Source organism: Eurytemora carolleeae, unplaced genomic scaffold, assembly GCF_000591075.1.
Source record: "Eurytemora carolleeae unplaced genomic scaffold, Eaff_2.0 scaffold126, whole genome shotgun sequence".
Taxonomy (NCBI): Eukaryota; Metazoa; Arthropoda; class Copepoda; order Calanoida; family Temoridae; genus Eurytemora; species Eurytemora carolleeae.
Window position 1 is genome coordinate 200,623 of NW_019396159.1, and position 13,960 is coordinate 214,582.

At 31.6% G+C, this 13,960-nt stretch overlaps 1 protein-coding gene across 1 annotated transcript in view; it reads left to right on the plus strand.

The window, feature by feature from the left end:
• LOC111696747 (diuretic hormone receptor) overlaps nt 1-11,737 on the plus strand; it is a 68,951-nt gene extending 57,214 nt beyond the window's left edge. Inside the window, exons 15-17 of the mRNA XM_023466469.1 lie at nt 8,404-8,526; nt 10,138-10,258; nt 10,861-11,737. Coding sequence (XP_023322237.1) covers nt 8,404-8,526; nt 10,138-10,258; nt 10,861-11,292 — 676 coding nt within the window. The 3' untranslated portion in view covers nt 11,293-11,737. The remainder of the gene's footprint in view (nt 1-8,403; nt 8,527-10,137; nt 10,259-10,860) is intronic.
• The last annotated feature ends 2,223 nt before the right edge of the window (nt 11,738-13,960 follow it).

The following is a 13,960-nucleotide window of genomic DNA, read 5'->3' on the forward strand; positions in this document are numbered from 1 at the left end:
GTACATAAACACATCAAAAATTATACAGAACACCGTTCATAGATTAAAATTCTTATATTTTGTTTGCAAGATGGTTCAAATATTCCGATTTCATTAAAAGTACAAATTCATTGAATAGAAATAAAATTTTTGCCACAAACTCCAATTCTCCAATCCCTGTATCTTTGCGACCTGATGGTGAAAACTGTTGATCAAGCTTAGATTATTTGATAATTTTCATAGTTTAAAATATCTGAGATTTACGATATCGGGTTGCAAAGCTGAAAGAAATAAGAGTTTGTGTCAAAGACTCAATTCCTTTATCGATTATTTAAACTTTAATAGAATTTAATAAAACTTTAAGAAATGGCATTATAATGCTAGAATTAGTAACAAACTGATAGGAATAACTAAATAGTTGTTATCAGGGCAAAAAAATATTTTATGATGAATTTTTTTTTAATCGACATTTTAGAATGTTAATTTTTAAGGACCTTGTTAAACCTAAAAGGTACAATTGCGCCAATACGATTTTATATATTTGATGAAAGGAAGTTTAATTAGTTTGTTTATTTTCCTTCACTTCCAATAGAAATTACTTAACTTCCAATTAAATGCATTTTCCTACTTTCAGTTAGATTTCTTTGTTTATCTTTTTTTCTATGAATTCAGCTTCACTATGTTTCAGAAATTATTAAAGGAATTGAGTTTAAATTAGATTTTCGAATCCCTATATCTTTGTAAGCTGATGATGTAAACCTTTGATATTTCAAACTTGGATTATTTGATCTAATAAGATTTATAGTTTGAAATATCTAAGGTTTACGATCTACATTGGGTTTAGAAGATTTTGGGATTACAATATCTGAGTTTGTGGCCAAGACTCATTTCCTTTGTATTTTCAAGAGTGGAAGACCTGATTCACAACGGTATCCCAAAGATCTTTAACATTCAGCTATTTTTCGGTCTTAGAAGAAACCACGAAATTAGAAATTAGAAAATTTTAGACAAAACTACGAAATTAGAAATTAGAAAAGTTTAGACAAAACTACGAAATTATAAATTAGAAAAGTTTAGACAGAACTACGAAATTAGAAATTAGAAATTTTAGACAGAACTAAAGAAATTAGCAATTAGAAAATTTTAGACAGACCTAGGAAAACAACTCATAATTTTACGCAGACAAAGGTTTAAAGTGAATACGTTTGGGAATATGTCAGTCACAAAAAATGGAGGGTCACTATAAATGTGTCTACAGTATACTTTTAAATAAAAATGAGAAATTTAAATTTCATACCTTTGTCAATACATTTTAAGAAGTAAATGATACGATTTTTTAATTACATATTTTCTATTGAGAAAGTTTGGTGTTGTCTGGGTTTATATTGATCTACCAGGGGTTGTAATCTGGCAGCACATTCATCCATCCACGAGTCATTTATAATAAGAGGAGGGCTGACGAGAATCCAGCTGCGTGCTTTTCTTAGGCCTGAGAATAGCAGATACCACTGGTATGAAGCGCGAGTGCCTTACAGATAGGATCATAGGAAACATCACACTCATTGCTCCCAATCATTTGTAAGCCCGGATTAGATACCTCCAGGTACCTATAGCTGGCAACCATAGACTCTCCCTACTTGTCCATCATTCCTCTCTTTATCATCATTCACTTGGATCAATCCATTTCAAGCTTCTTTGCTTGTTGAGTAGAAAGCACGAACCCTTTTGCTGCGAAAATTGTTGACAGCCGCCCCTCTGTTCTCATACATCCGTCAGGTGGTCATAACTGATTAACCAGATGTTGGCTTCAGGTTTGTGAGGAGTGCGGGAATCTCGAACACCAATCCAGTTACTAGCGGTAGACAAGTGTGCTTAACTTCAGTGAGCTAACAAGAACTGGTACAAACACTATAGCCACCCCACCAACAGCAAATAAAACATACTAGCTGAAGGGCCCGGCGTTGCCCGTGGAAAATAAAATTTGAAAAAAAAATTTGAAAAAGAAAAAGAAATTTCGAATTTATTTTTAGCTTATAACACCCCCCGGCCACTTATGAGTGTCCACAAAAAATGTCAGCCCAATTGATCCAGTCGTTTGGCCGGCTATACGCAACATATATATATATACGAATATCTTGTTTTACTATATAGATAGATAAAGCAAATATAAAACTTTTTTAATGAAGAATGCAGTCAATATTAACATTGGAGAGATAAAAATTTAGGAGTGGGTAGTGTTTGGTACATTAGAGTTTATCATTACCGAAAAATATCGATAAAAAACTCTTTTTTTTTACTATCTATCATGTCATATCTACAGGGTTACCCACAAAGGATGAGACTTCAAAGAACGACTGTACGGAATTAACAAAGTCTTTTGTGTTAAATTCATGATTTCCTACGACCGTAAACCGGTTTATTTCTTTGGCAAATTATCTATAAATTTCCTGTAAAGGCTTTGTTCAATGTGCGTAGATATAAGGCATCGAGAACTCCGGAATTTATTTTATCCATAATATACAACTATAGCTGAAGTTCCCTGCGCTGCCCGTGGAATTTTGGATACATTTGAAAAACAAAATTGGAATTTTGGAAAAATATATGAGCGAAGAGATTCATTATATAGAAAGATATACATGATATACAATATACACGTACATGATATAATACAATGTTGTGAATTATTGAATGTCTCAATGCTCCCAATGGAGAAGAACATTACCTTTTGTCTGGTCTTCAGACAGTTGATATATATTAACCATTAGTATTATATACAATGTATCTACAGTCAACAAAATAAAAACAAATGATTGAAAACAAGTCTCACGTCTCATAAATCTATAATGTTCTGCACTGTTCAGTACATTTTTAAAACTTTAAACATACAGACAGATGCATTGGAGTGGATTTCTACCAACTGAAATCCATGTGAGATAAACCATAAAATTTAAAGTATATGTCTTAGTTAACTTTGACCGAATTTCTTCAAGTTTAAATATGTATTGTGTCTTTATTTATACTTTATATATATCCAATATACATTTCCCATTTACTTAAATAAATGTTATCCTAGCTCTGTCTTATGTATACACACAAAGCATTGACATAGATCCATTGTTTCATGACACCGAGACAAATCCACCATCGCTGTTAAAAGTCTAGATAAAAACAGAGCAAATCCACCATCGCTATTAAAAGTCTAGATAAAAACAGAGCAAATTCACCATCGCTTTTGAAAAGTCTAGATAAAAACAAAGCAAATCCACCATCACTATTGAAAAGTCTATATAAAAACAGAGCAAATCCATCATCGATATTAAAAGCCTATATAAATATTAACCAAATTCACAATCGACATTAAAAAATATCTAGCAAATCCAAAATCTGCAGATACAAAGAAATGCACTAGCGATAAATGTCTAGATTAATAAATGGTTTGACATTGTCAGTAGATACATTTATTAAATGGCCACCATTCAAAATTCAAAATCTGATTTCTGTCTCTATCCAGGCTTTTATCTCGATGAACACTTAGTTCTTTATCCTAGGAAATATTATTCTGAGGTTAGAGAAGAGATTGGGAGACCATTGTTAAGGTTTATATGGAATATTTGAGATGAAAGGTGGGAAAGAGGAGGAAGAGGAGGGAGAGGAGGGGGGGAGTATGGCCCTCCTGGGGAGGGTGGAGGGAATATCTTTTTTAAAAACGATTATAATCTTTTTGAATAATATGAGATAAGAAAATGATTTATATGAAAGACCTTTTTTTGCTGAATAGTAATAAATAAAGAATAAATCATTTATAATATCGTTTGATAAATAATAAATGATCCTTATTAGGAATAAATTAAAATAAATCATCCTAATAAGGGATAAAAAAGAATAAATTACCATTAAAAGTGATAAATAAAGGATTAATTTTTTCTGGAAAAGTTGTTAATATCCAACATTTCATGTCAACTTCTCATTATTGATATATACGATGTAATTAAGAAGAAATTTTGCCAGCAGTTCTAACTTCCGTCCAACTCTAATCAATGAAAGTATTTAATGGAGGGTGTAGTTCCTATTCTACATCCCAAGGGAAAAAGCTTGAGATTTTTAACTAATATTGAAAATATTTTTTTCTAATTTTACAATTAATTTATTTTCCATTAAATTTAATCTTTTTTCTTAATTTCTTTAAGGAAATATGAAAGCGTAATTTCTAAGCTGACAATCCCCTGTTCACAACGATATTCTCAAAACCTTTGTCTGATCAAGTATGAATAAGATATCAATGGTTATAGTTTTGAAAACTGTTTGTTTTCAATTGTGGTTTTCTAGACTTTACATTTCCACCGCTGTAAAACATCTTAAAATTATCAGAATTAAAAACTTCTAGAACTATAAAGACCACAAAATCCTTCACATTAGTGATCAGATAAATGTTCAAGGGTACCGTTGTGAATCGGGCATTGCCATTTATAGTTCAATTGCAATAATGCTTACAAACCCTCAAATATAAATTACGAAATTTATTTTTGAAAAATATATCCCTCTGCAAACTGATATTTGATAGCTAAAATCCCACTTATGTTTGAGAGCTAAAGTCCTACTGATATTTGATAGCTAAAATCCCACTTATGTTTGACAGTTGAATTCTTACTGATATTTGATAGCTAAAGTCCTAATGATGTTTAATAGCTAAAGTCCTATTTTGATATTTGATAGCTTAAGTTCTACTATTCCTGGAAAGCTAAAGTCCTACTAATATGTTAAATCCTACTAATATTTGATAGCTAAAATCCTTATGATGTTTCCTAGCTAAAGTCATACAAATATGTTGGCTAAAGTCCAACTGATATTTAATAGCTAAATTATATCTAATAGCTAATATTTCATAGTTTTAGTCCTACTGATGTTTGATAGCTAAATCCCACTGATATTTTATAGCTAAAATCCCACTGATATTTTATAGCTAAAATCTAACTGATGTTTGATATCTAAAGTTCAACCTGATATTTAATAGCTAAATTCCTACTAATGTTTGGTAGCTACAGTCCTACTAATATTTGATAGCTGAATTCATACTTATAATTTATAGCTAAAGCCCAGGAGTTATTTAATAGCTGTAGTTCTACTGGTGTTTGATAGCTAAAGTCCTTTTGATATTTTAAAGCTAAATACCTACTGATATTTTAGAGCCCCACTGATCTATAACAGCTATAGTTCTACTAATACTTGATAGCTAATGTTCTACTAAATAACTAACGTCCTATTAACATTTTATTGCTTAAGACCTACTAATATTTTATAGTCATACTGATTTCTAATAGCTAAAGTTCTACTGATAATTAATAGCTAAACCCCTATTTATTTCCAATCGCTATTGTTCTACCAATTTTTGATAGCTAAAGTCCTATTGTTAATTACTAAATAATATATGATAGATAAAGCCCTAAATGTTCTCTAATAGCTATGGCTAAAGTCCTCCTGATGGATAACTTAAGACCTATGTAAAATAGGCATTTTTGTGTTGGGGAAAAAGCAAGCAGCTTCAATGAAATTTGAAAATCGATTAAGCACTTTTCTTCAAGTAAATCATGAATTTAATTGAGTTTTCAAAATTCAATTAGAATAATCTTAAATTGAATAATTGACAAGGGTTTTAAATGAAAAGGGAGGAGATCATAATATCAAGAAAATATGTGCTTTAGATTAAATTAGCATATTTTTACACTTTTCAAACTTAACTAAATATTTTGGAAAGTTTAACAAAAAAATGAAGAAAAAAGAGAGAAATTTTAAAAGGGAGGTATTTTTCTTTCTTAATGGTAGTGTTCGCGAAAAATGAAAGGGGGTATAGGCATACGGCGAAAAATAAGCGCTTTTGATCGCTACTAATCTTACTTCTATATGTTGCGTCTATAAGGAGAAAATTGTTTAAAACTACTTATGCTGAATAACGTAGCATCCACCCAAATTGAGAAAGTTGCAATCCACGACTCGGATCGTAAAAAAATCAATTTAATTTGAAACAAATCATTCATAAATTACAACCTAAAGTCACCGATTATTTTTCGCCACATTTATTTGTATAAAGCAAATTTTTCATAATATTTTTACGATTTTTTTCCGCCAGGTGTCTGCCACGTAGAACCATTAAGAGCATCGAGAGCAGAGACACCAGGCGGACAAACTAATCCTCGTTTTAAGTTATTCGGTACTTAAGTTGTTTATAACAATTTTCTCCTTATAGACGCAACAGATAGAAGTAAGATTAGTAGAGATTAATTTTTTGCTCGAACACTCCCTTTAAAGTGAAATAATAAAAAGTCACCGCATAACATAGTTTAATTCACATAGTTTAATACAAACGCAGCGCTCTAAACTCCTGTTAGTGCAATGCGCAATTATTTGCTTAGTTTTAGGTTCGTTATTCGACTTCTAGAATATTCCACAAAAATCGAAGCAAATTTAAAAATTTTTGACAATGAGAGAAAATATATGCATAAATATATGCAGAATCGGACTTCCTCATAATATCTTCTATACATAAATCTGGCGTGTCTGTCTGTTTGTTTGTTTGTATCCAATAAACGTCAAAACGGCTGAACTGATCGGGCCCAAATTTTTTGTGGGACATCACGTGACCACAGGGAAGGTTTTGAATGATAAAAATTTAAAAAAAAATGTGATTTAAAGTTTTTAATTTTGTAAAAATTTTAAATTCTTGAAAATCTGCGAATTTATTTTTAAAAATCCGAAAAAAATTTTCTTCTTCGTTTTAAAATGTAAACAAAAAGAACATGTTCACAATTTAAATAGAAGATGGGCGCGAAGCGCCCTAAAAGCCTAGTTGATTTAAAAGGCAGTTTACTTCTGATTTATTTCTCTATTAGGAAGTTCATCATTACATCTGCATGAATTATGGCGGTTAAATTTCTCTCAAAAAGGAAGGAACTATTCTGTTCTAATGAAGTATGGCCATTTTAGAGTATATTTACGAATTCCAGTTTTAAATTATTGGAAGTTAAATTAAAAGTGTTAGAAAACTAAACAAAACTTTTAACAACCCTGAATACTGTATACTTGGGGTTTATTTTGTTTAAATTAATAATCAAGCATAATAAACCATTTATGATAAACCATCTATTCTGAGCCTGAAATTACAAGTGACAACTACTTTAAACTTTCAGACAACTTTACTTTCTTCTAAGGCTCTGCAAAATTGGTTTCACAAAATTATATTCGGGAAAACCAAAACGTATTTCAGATTCCGCTTTAATCTGTATAAATCACAGATAATCAAAATATTCTAATCAATATTTTCACGAGATTAAAGATTGTCAAAATATTTTTAAATTTTTAATTGAGAAATTTGTTTTCTAGGTAAAATTGATTCGATTAAATATAATCCTAAGATATAACCCTCTAAAGATTGAGTTGTATCCGGTTGTAAGAAACTATTTGGACAAGTTTGCCTAGTTTCTGCAAAACTGAGAAATAGTTTTTTCTCCAACCTCCTTGCCAAGTTCATATTTTATTCCGGGGATAGAGCATCATACCAACTTGATCGAACCTGTTCACTAAACTTATCTAATCTTATTGAAAAAGTTCATAATTGAATTTCTTTCTCCAACCTGCTACATTCTTTAACCGATATCACAAACATGCTCTATTCAATATTTCAAGGAACCCTACCCTCCTCACCCTCCACGGCATGCTGTTCAAATGAAATACCTTTTAATATAAAACAGGATATTAGAAATTATGATGGTGTATCTTTCGACCTACGCAAATCCGCTATACTCCACTTCTGGCATACGCCAAATCCGCAATACTAAACATACGACCTACTAGCACGTGGTTTTACAGCTGCTATATGGACTTGTGGCCGCATCAAAATCAAAGATTACAACAAAACAAACTAAATTTACTCCAGAAATATTTCTCCAAATATCTTTCTTTCTCCATAAGAAATGTTTAAAGTTCAAGTATAAATCTTATAAACCACTTTATGAGTCCATATATGTTTTAATCATGACAATCAATAAATAAAGCTAATCTTTAGTAAAATTCTTTTGCCACTACCTTAAATAAAAACCAAGATTTAAAAAAAACTGTTCTGTATGGAGGAGGCTCCTTCACTGCATAGCTGAGGCACGGTCTGCATAGCGGAGGCTAGGTCTGCACAGTGGAGGCTCGCTCTGCATAGCAAATCTGGGAGGCTTGTGTCTGCATAGCATGCAGAGGCTCATGGCGTCCGGGAGTTCCCTCCCTCGCTGGAGTATACAGTTTGAGTATTAACCTAAGTGTAGTGTTCATAAGCCCCAACGGAATAGCACTGTGTGAGCCCAAAATTTAGTGTACACTATGAGCCCCAACTTTGTGTGTACAATATGAGCCCCAACTGTACTATATAACTCCGTGAATGTTTAGATCTGTTGAGAACAATTACTCCCGCGGACCTTCAGCTCGGAATTCTATATCTCTGGCAGGATATTACGCTTGTGATTCAAACATTACGCATTTATCAAACAGTAGACGTAGTTCATTTTTTAGGTTAGTATCCTTGCATCCTTAGCTTCTATTATCCCAGTACTATCATTCATTATTCATATCTCTCTGTGTCCTCGTATCCCTGTATCCTTGTATCCTTGTATCCTTGTATCTTGTATCCTTGTATCGCTGTATCAAATTATATCCTTTAATCTTAGAACCTAGTATCCTGGTATCCTTAACTTAAAGGACACCAATATTACCATTCATTTATTATTCATATCTCGTTTTATCCTTGTATCATTGTATCCTAGTAATCTTGTTCTTTGTATTCTTTTATCTCTGTATCATTTTATCCTTGTTTACTTAATTCATTGAATCCCTGAATCCTTGAATCCTAAAATCGTTGAATCCTTGAATTAATTAATCCCTTAATCCTTGAATCATTGAATTCCTTTATCCTTGATTCTTCGAATCTTTGAATTCTTGAATCCTTGAATCCTTGAACCCTGAAACCCTTGAATCCTTGAATCCTTGATTCCTAAAATCCTGGAATCTTTGAATACTGAAATCCTTGAATCCTTGAATCCTTGAATCCTTGAATCCATGAATCCTTTAATCTTTGAATCCTTGAATCCTGGAATCCCGGAATCCTGGAATCCTTGAATCCTTGAATCCTTGAATCCTTGAATCCATGAATACTGGAATCCTTAAATCCATATTTCCTTGAATCCTGGAATCCTGGAATCCTTTAATGCCTGTTTCTTATCCTTGTATATTTTTCTGTATCCCTAAGCTTGTACCCTTTGATACATTTTTGTATTCCTTCGTATTCTTTGTATATATTCCTGTATTCCTTCGTATTCTTTGTATTGTATATATTCCTGTATTCCTTCGTATTCTTTGTATATATTTTTGTATTCCTTTGTATATTCCTTTGTATATATTCCTGTATTCCTTCGTGTTCTTTGTATATATATTATTGTATTCCTTTGTATATTCCTTTGTATATATTCCTGTATTCCTTCGTATTCTTTGTATATATTCCTGTATTCCTTCGTATTCTTTGTATAAATTCCTGTATTTCTATTTTCTAAAATTTTATAAGTTTTCACTTTTCCGTGGAGCGGAAGTGCAATAAGTGTATCAAGTGCACGAAACCTTTAACGTCTAAAGATTTTTAGAAATGATGAAGAATTGTTTATTTACATTCTCCCGCCGAATCTTTAAATCTTTTTAAAGTACAGATCTAGAATGTCAAGATTCTATATTTGTATAAAACTAAGTGCAAAGTGCATCCAGTGCCAGTCAATCATCATTTAAAAAAAAAACTCAGCTCAAAGTTTGAAAAATAAACCTTTAACAAGGAAGCTTTCTCGGATAGTACTCATTTGTTAAAACATTCATGCTTGGATTAAATATAAGGTGAAATATATGTAAGGGGGGGGGGCGGGGGGGTGTCCGTAGACTTCTCTGCCCAGGACCTTTGTTTACAATTTAAGTAAACTAGTTCCTGATAGTCCCCTGATAGTCCCTATAATAGTCCTTATAACGTCCCTGTCAAAACTATATCCCTTCCGCCTTACATTTATTGCACCTTGGAATGATTTAAATTCATATATAAGTTTCCTGAATTTTAGTTTCTTATAAAGATTTGATTAAATTTATCTTCAGGATGCATTCTCAGTATCTGAGTAACCCTCAACACCAGAGCAATGAAACCCAGCTCCAGGGTAGTACAGTTATCCTGGAGAAGGGAGGGGTTGGACCGAACAGGATAATACCAGTCATTCAGGAACCAAAGTCTCATTCAAAACAATTTCTAGAAACAATGAGTATTTCCATTTTATAACATTTTATAGCATTTTATAATTTTTTATAGCATTTTATAACATTTTATAGCATTTTATAACATTTTATAACATTTTATAACATTTCTAACTTTCATTTTAGATTTATTGAAAACTTTACACTGTAATCTTCCTTATCCTTTACTTTATGAACTGTAATAAATTTGGCTATAATGTACTGTACTACTAACTGTAATGTACTGTTTTCTAGCGAAATTTACTGTAACTTCTGTACTTAATGTACCGTACTTATTTTACTGCACATACAGTTCTGTACCTACTGCTGTACTATAATATTTTACTTATTGCTGTACTGTAGTTACTGTACTGTAGTTACTTTAATGTACTTTTTACAGTTGTTACTATATTCTATTTTTAATGTACTGCAGTTATTCTACTGTGCTTACTGTATTGAACCATTCTTTACTGTATACTGTACTACTGTCTATACTTTGCTGTACACTGTACATGTATGTACTGATCCTTATTGTGCTGTATTAAACTAACCTGCACAATGTACTGACTGTAGACTGAGGATATACTGTAGGAGGAGTCAGACCATGAACGGTTTCCTTCAACCTTGATCTCAGTTACTCCACCAACTCCTCTAACCAGTCCTTCAGCCTCGGATGCAATCACCTCATCAAACCAGATTATAAACGGAAGAAGAGAATACCAGAACGGATCCAGTAATAGTTCCCCCTCGGAGACAGAGAACTTGTTATCCAAAAAACAAGAGTCCAAACCTAGAGTTAGGATAAATCTGGAAAGTGAAAAGATTGCCAAAGACGTAAATACGATAATTATTGAACCTAAACCTCGGAGTAAATCTAGTTCTCCAACAGGTTCATCCAAGCGGGGGTCTTCAAGAAGTCCCCGACAGGAACGAAATAGGAGGAGAAGTTCCTCAAAACCCGGAGACATGGCCGGGTTTTCTCATCCTGATCTAATCATACCAATCCTTCCATCTCCGACTTAAAACTGAGCATATTTGAATTATAGCATGCGGTTCTCATAGTTCATCCCATATCTAAGTCGTGTTCTTCTCATTGATAAATTGTTAATCTTGAACAATTGATCTCAATATCTTATGTGGGCACTTTTAAATTTGTAGATCATTGCCTGATCCCTCAATTAAAGTTATCCCGACCAACATTGGATATCGAAGAGGAATTAAAAAATATGTAGATCTGCATCAGATGGAGATCAACTCTTGATCCTGAGATTCAAAACAAAAAGTTCTGATTTCAAGAGAATCAAAAAATGATAGGAAACCTTTTCGCACACAAAGAAGACTTCAGAGACGACTGTACAGATTTGTACATTTTTATTTCTTAGATTCAAGCATCCCTGCAGCATTATCAGGAGATGGTTCATTGTGCGTACTGTACTGTTTTAGCCGTCTATAGCAAATAGATTCTCAAGTACAATAGTGGCAACAGAGAAATGGGCCAATTATACATGAAGTCACAAGTGTCAAATATAACAAGGAAGACAACATTTTCTCCCATTAGTTGAAATGTTTTCTAAGATTAGAAAAAAAGTGTAGCAACAGAAAATAAAGAACACAAAATTGTACTTATTTCACTGTAAGATAAGCACTTTATTTTTACTATTATTAAAATTTTGTCGGACACATAAAACTGTTGAATACAACATTGCCATCTATTGTGCTTGATAATCTAGTTGGTCTACAGTCTGCATGTTTATAATGTACAACTTGCCAAAGCTTCCTGAAAGTAAACCTTTTTTAAAGCATTTACAAGATTAAAACAATGAATGCTGGAAAAGATTTCTGTGTTTAAGAGAGCCAAGTCAACATAAGCTTGAAATTTTAGGTTTGAAAATCAATATATTTAAAAAGGTTTTAAGTGTCTGAGGACGTCAATCTATCAAAATCAGAACAAAGGAACTTAGTTTTTGTCACAAACTCGGATTTTTCAATCCCTATTTCTTTGCAACCCGATATCTTTTGTACTTTAAACCATGAATTCTGTTTGTGATAATGGCCACAAACTCAAATGTTCTAATCCCTTCATCTTTGCAACCTTATGGTATTATCTTTTTATTATTTAAAACTTGACAAATTTGGATTTTTAATTCCTATTTCTTTGCAACCCAATATCTTTTGTACTTCAAACCATTAATTCTGTTCGTCAAGTTTAAAATATCAAAGAGAATACCTATAAGGTTGCAAAGATGAAGAGATTAGAACATGTGGCTAAAAATGTCAAATGATTTTTGTAGATTGCCTAGTTTTGATCTGTGTGTGTATATATGTTAGAAAAAAAACATTTAGATTATAAAATGGCGTAAATTGACTAAATTTTTAATAATCTTTTAATCATGTTTTAAATCAAATAAACCCGCTGTTAAGTGGTGTAAACAGATATTTAAAAATATACGAATGTTAAAAATATATTTGAAAAAAATAATATTTTCCCCTAATTAAGTCTGCTTATTGTATATAATAAGCTATGTGTACCATGTACACGTTACAAACCATGCTTAAACTTGTAACCGGCAGTATGAAGAGAAAAATTAACTTTGTGTTTTTATTCGTTCACTAAAAAGACATTTTGCCAAAAAAAAACTTAAGCATCAAATTTAAGTTTTTAATTTAATTTAACCTTCCAATAATTTTTCTCTCATCAAAATGAAAAATGTTAGATTTGAAATTAGAAACAATATTTTAAAAACTTAGATTTTAAATTCTATATTAGAAGTTAGAATCTTTAATAAATTTGATTTTGAATTTAGAATCTTGGATTTGAATCTAAAATTTCTAATTCCAAATTAGAATTGACAATTTTTATTAGAATTATTTTTTTTAAAGTTATAAAGTTTATAATTAACACTTTTAAAAGAAGATCGTTAAGTTTAAACCCCTTGAATGTTTATTGTTCCTCCATGGTCCGCCAAAATCAATGTCCATTATACAAAAATAATTAGATAACTGTTTATATTATACAAATGTTATATATTATTCTATCTATTTACAAATACATGTTAATGTTGTTTTTACAAAAGTTTTAAATTAAGTTTCAGGATAAAGTGGGGGAAATAGTTGGTTAAAATGTTTGAGGAAACCTTGCTTGAAAGATTTGTTTTCACGTTGTGCATTTTCAACGGTTTCGACACGTCGAGTTAACACAACTTATCTTCAAGTTTAGGATGAGTTTAAACTTAGTCTAGTTTTCTTGAACAAAGTTTCAGCATATTATTTTATGCCTCTATTCATGTCTTAATCCATCATAATTTTAAGGTTCGGTTGAAGTTTCAAGTTAAACATTAAACCAGGAAAGAACAAAACTTAAATTAACTTAATCCTGGTTCATTTGAAAATTTAAGCCTAACTTTTTATAAAATCAGAAATCAAGTTAAAGGGACTGAACACGCAATTTCAAGTGACCTTCCATTTGTAGGGTGGCCTTTAGAATTCACAACGGTACCCCTCAAACCTCTGGATGGTCAGGGAAATAATATCCTTATTTACCAACTGAAAATTTAAATAGCAAAACGATAAGATACCTCATTGTTTCTGAGAGATGTTCAAATGGTACTGTTGTAAATTAGACATGCTACACTCATACTGGGTATCATTTTAAAATACATCTGTAGTCCTTTTAGAGTTCAATTTGAAACCT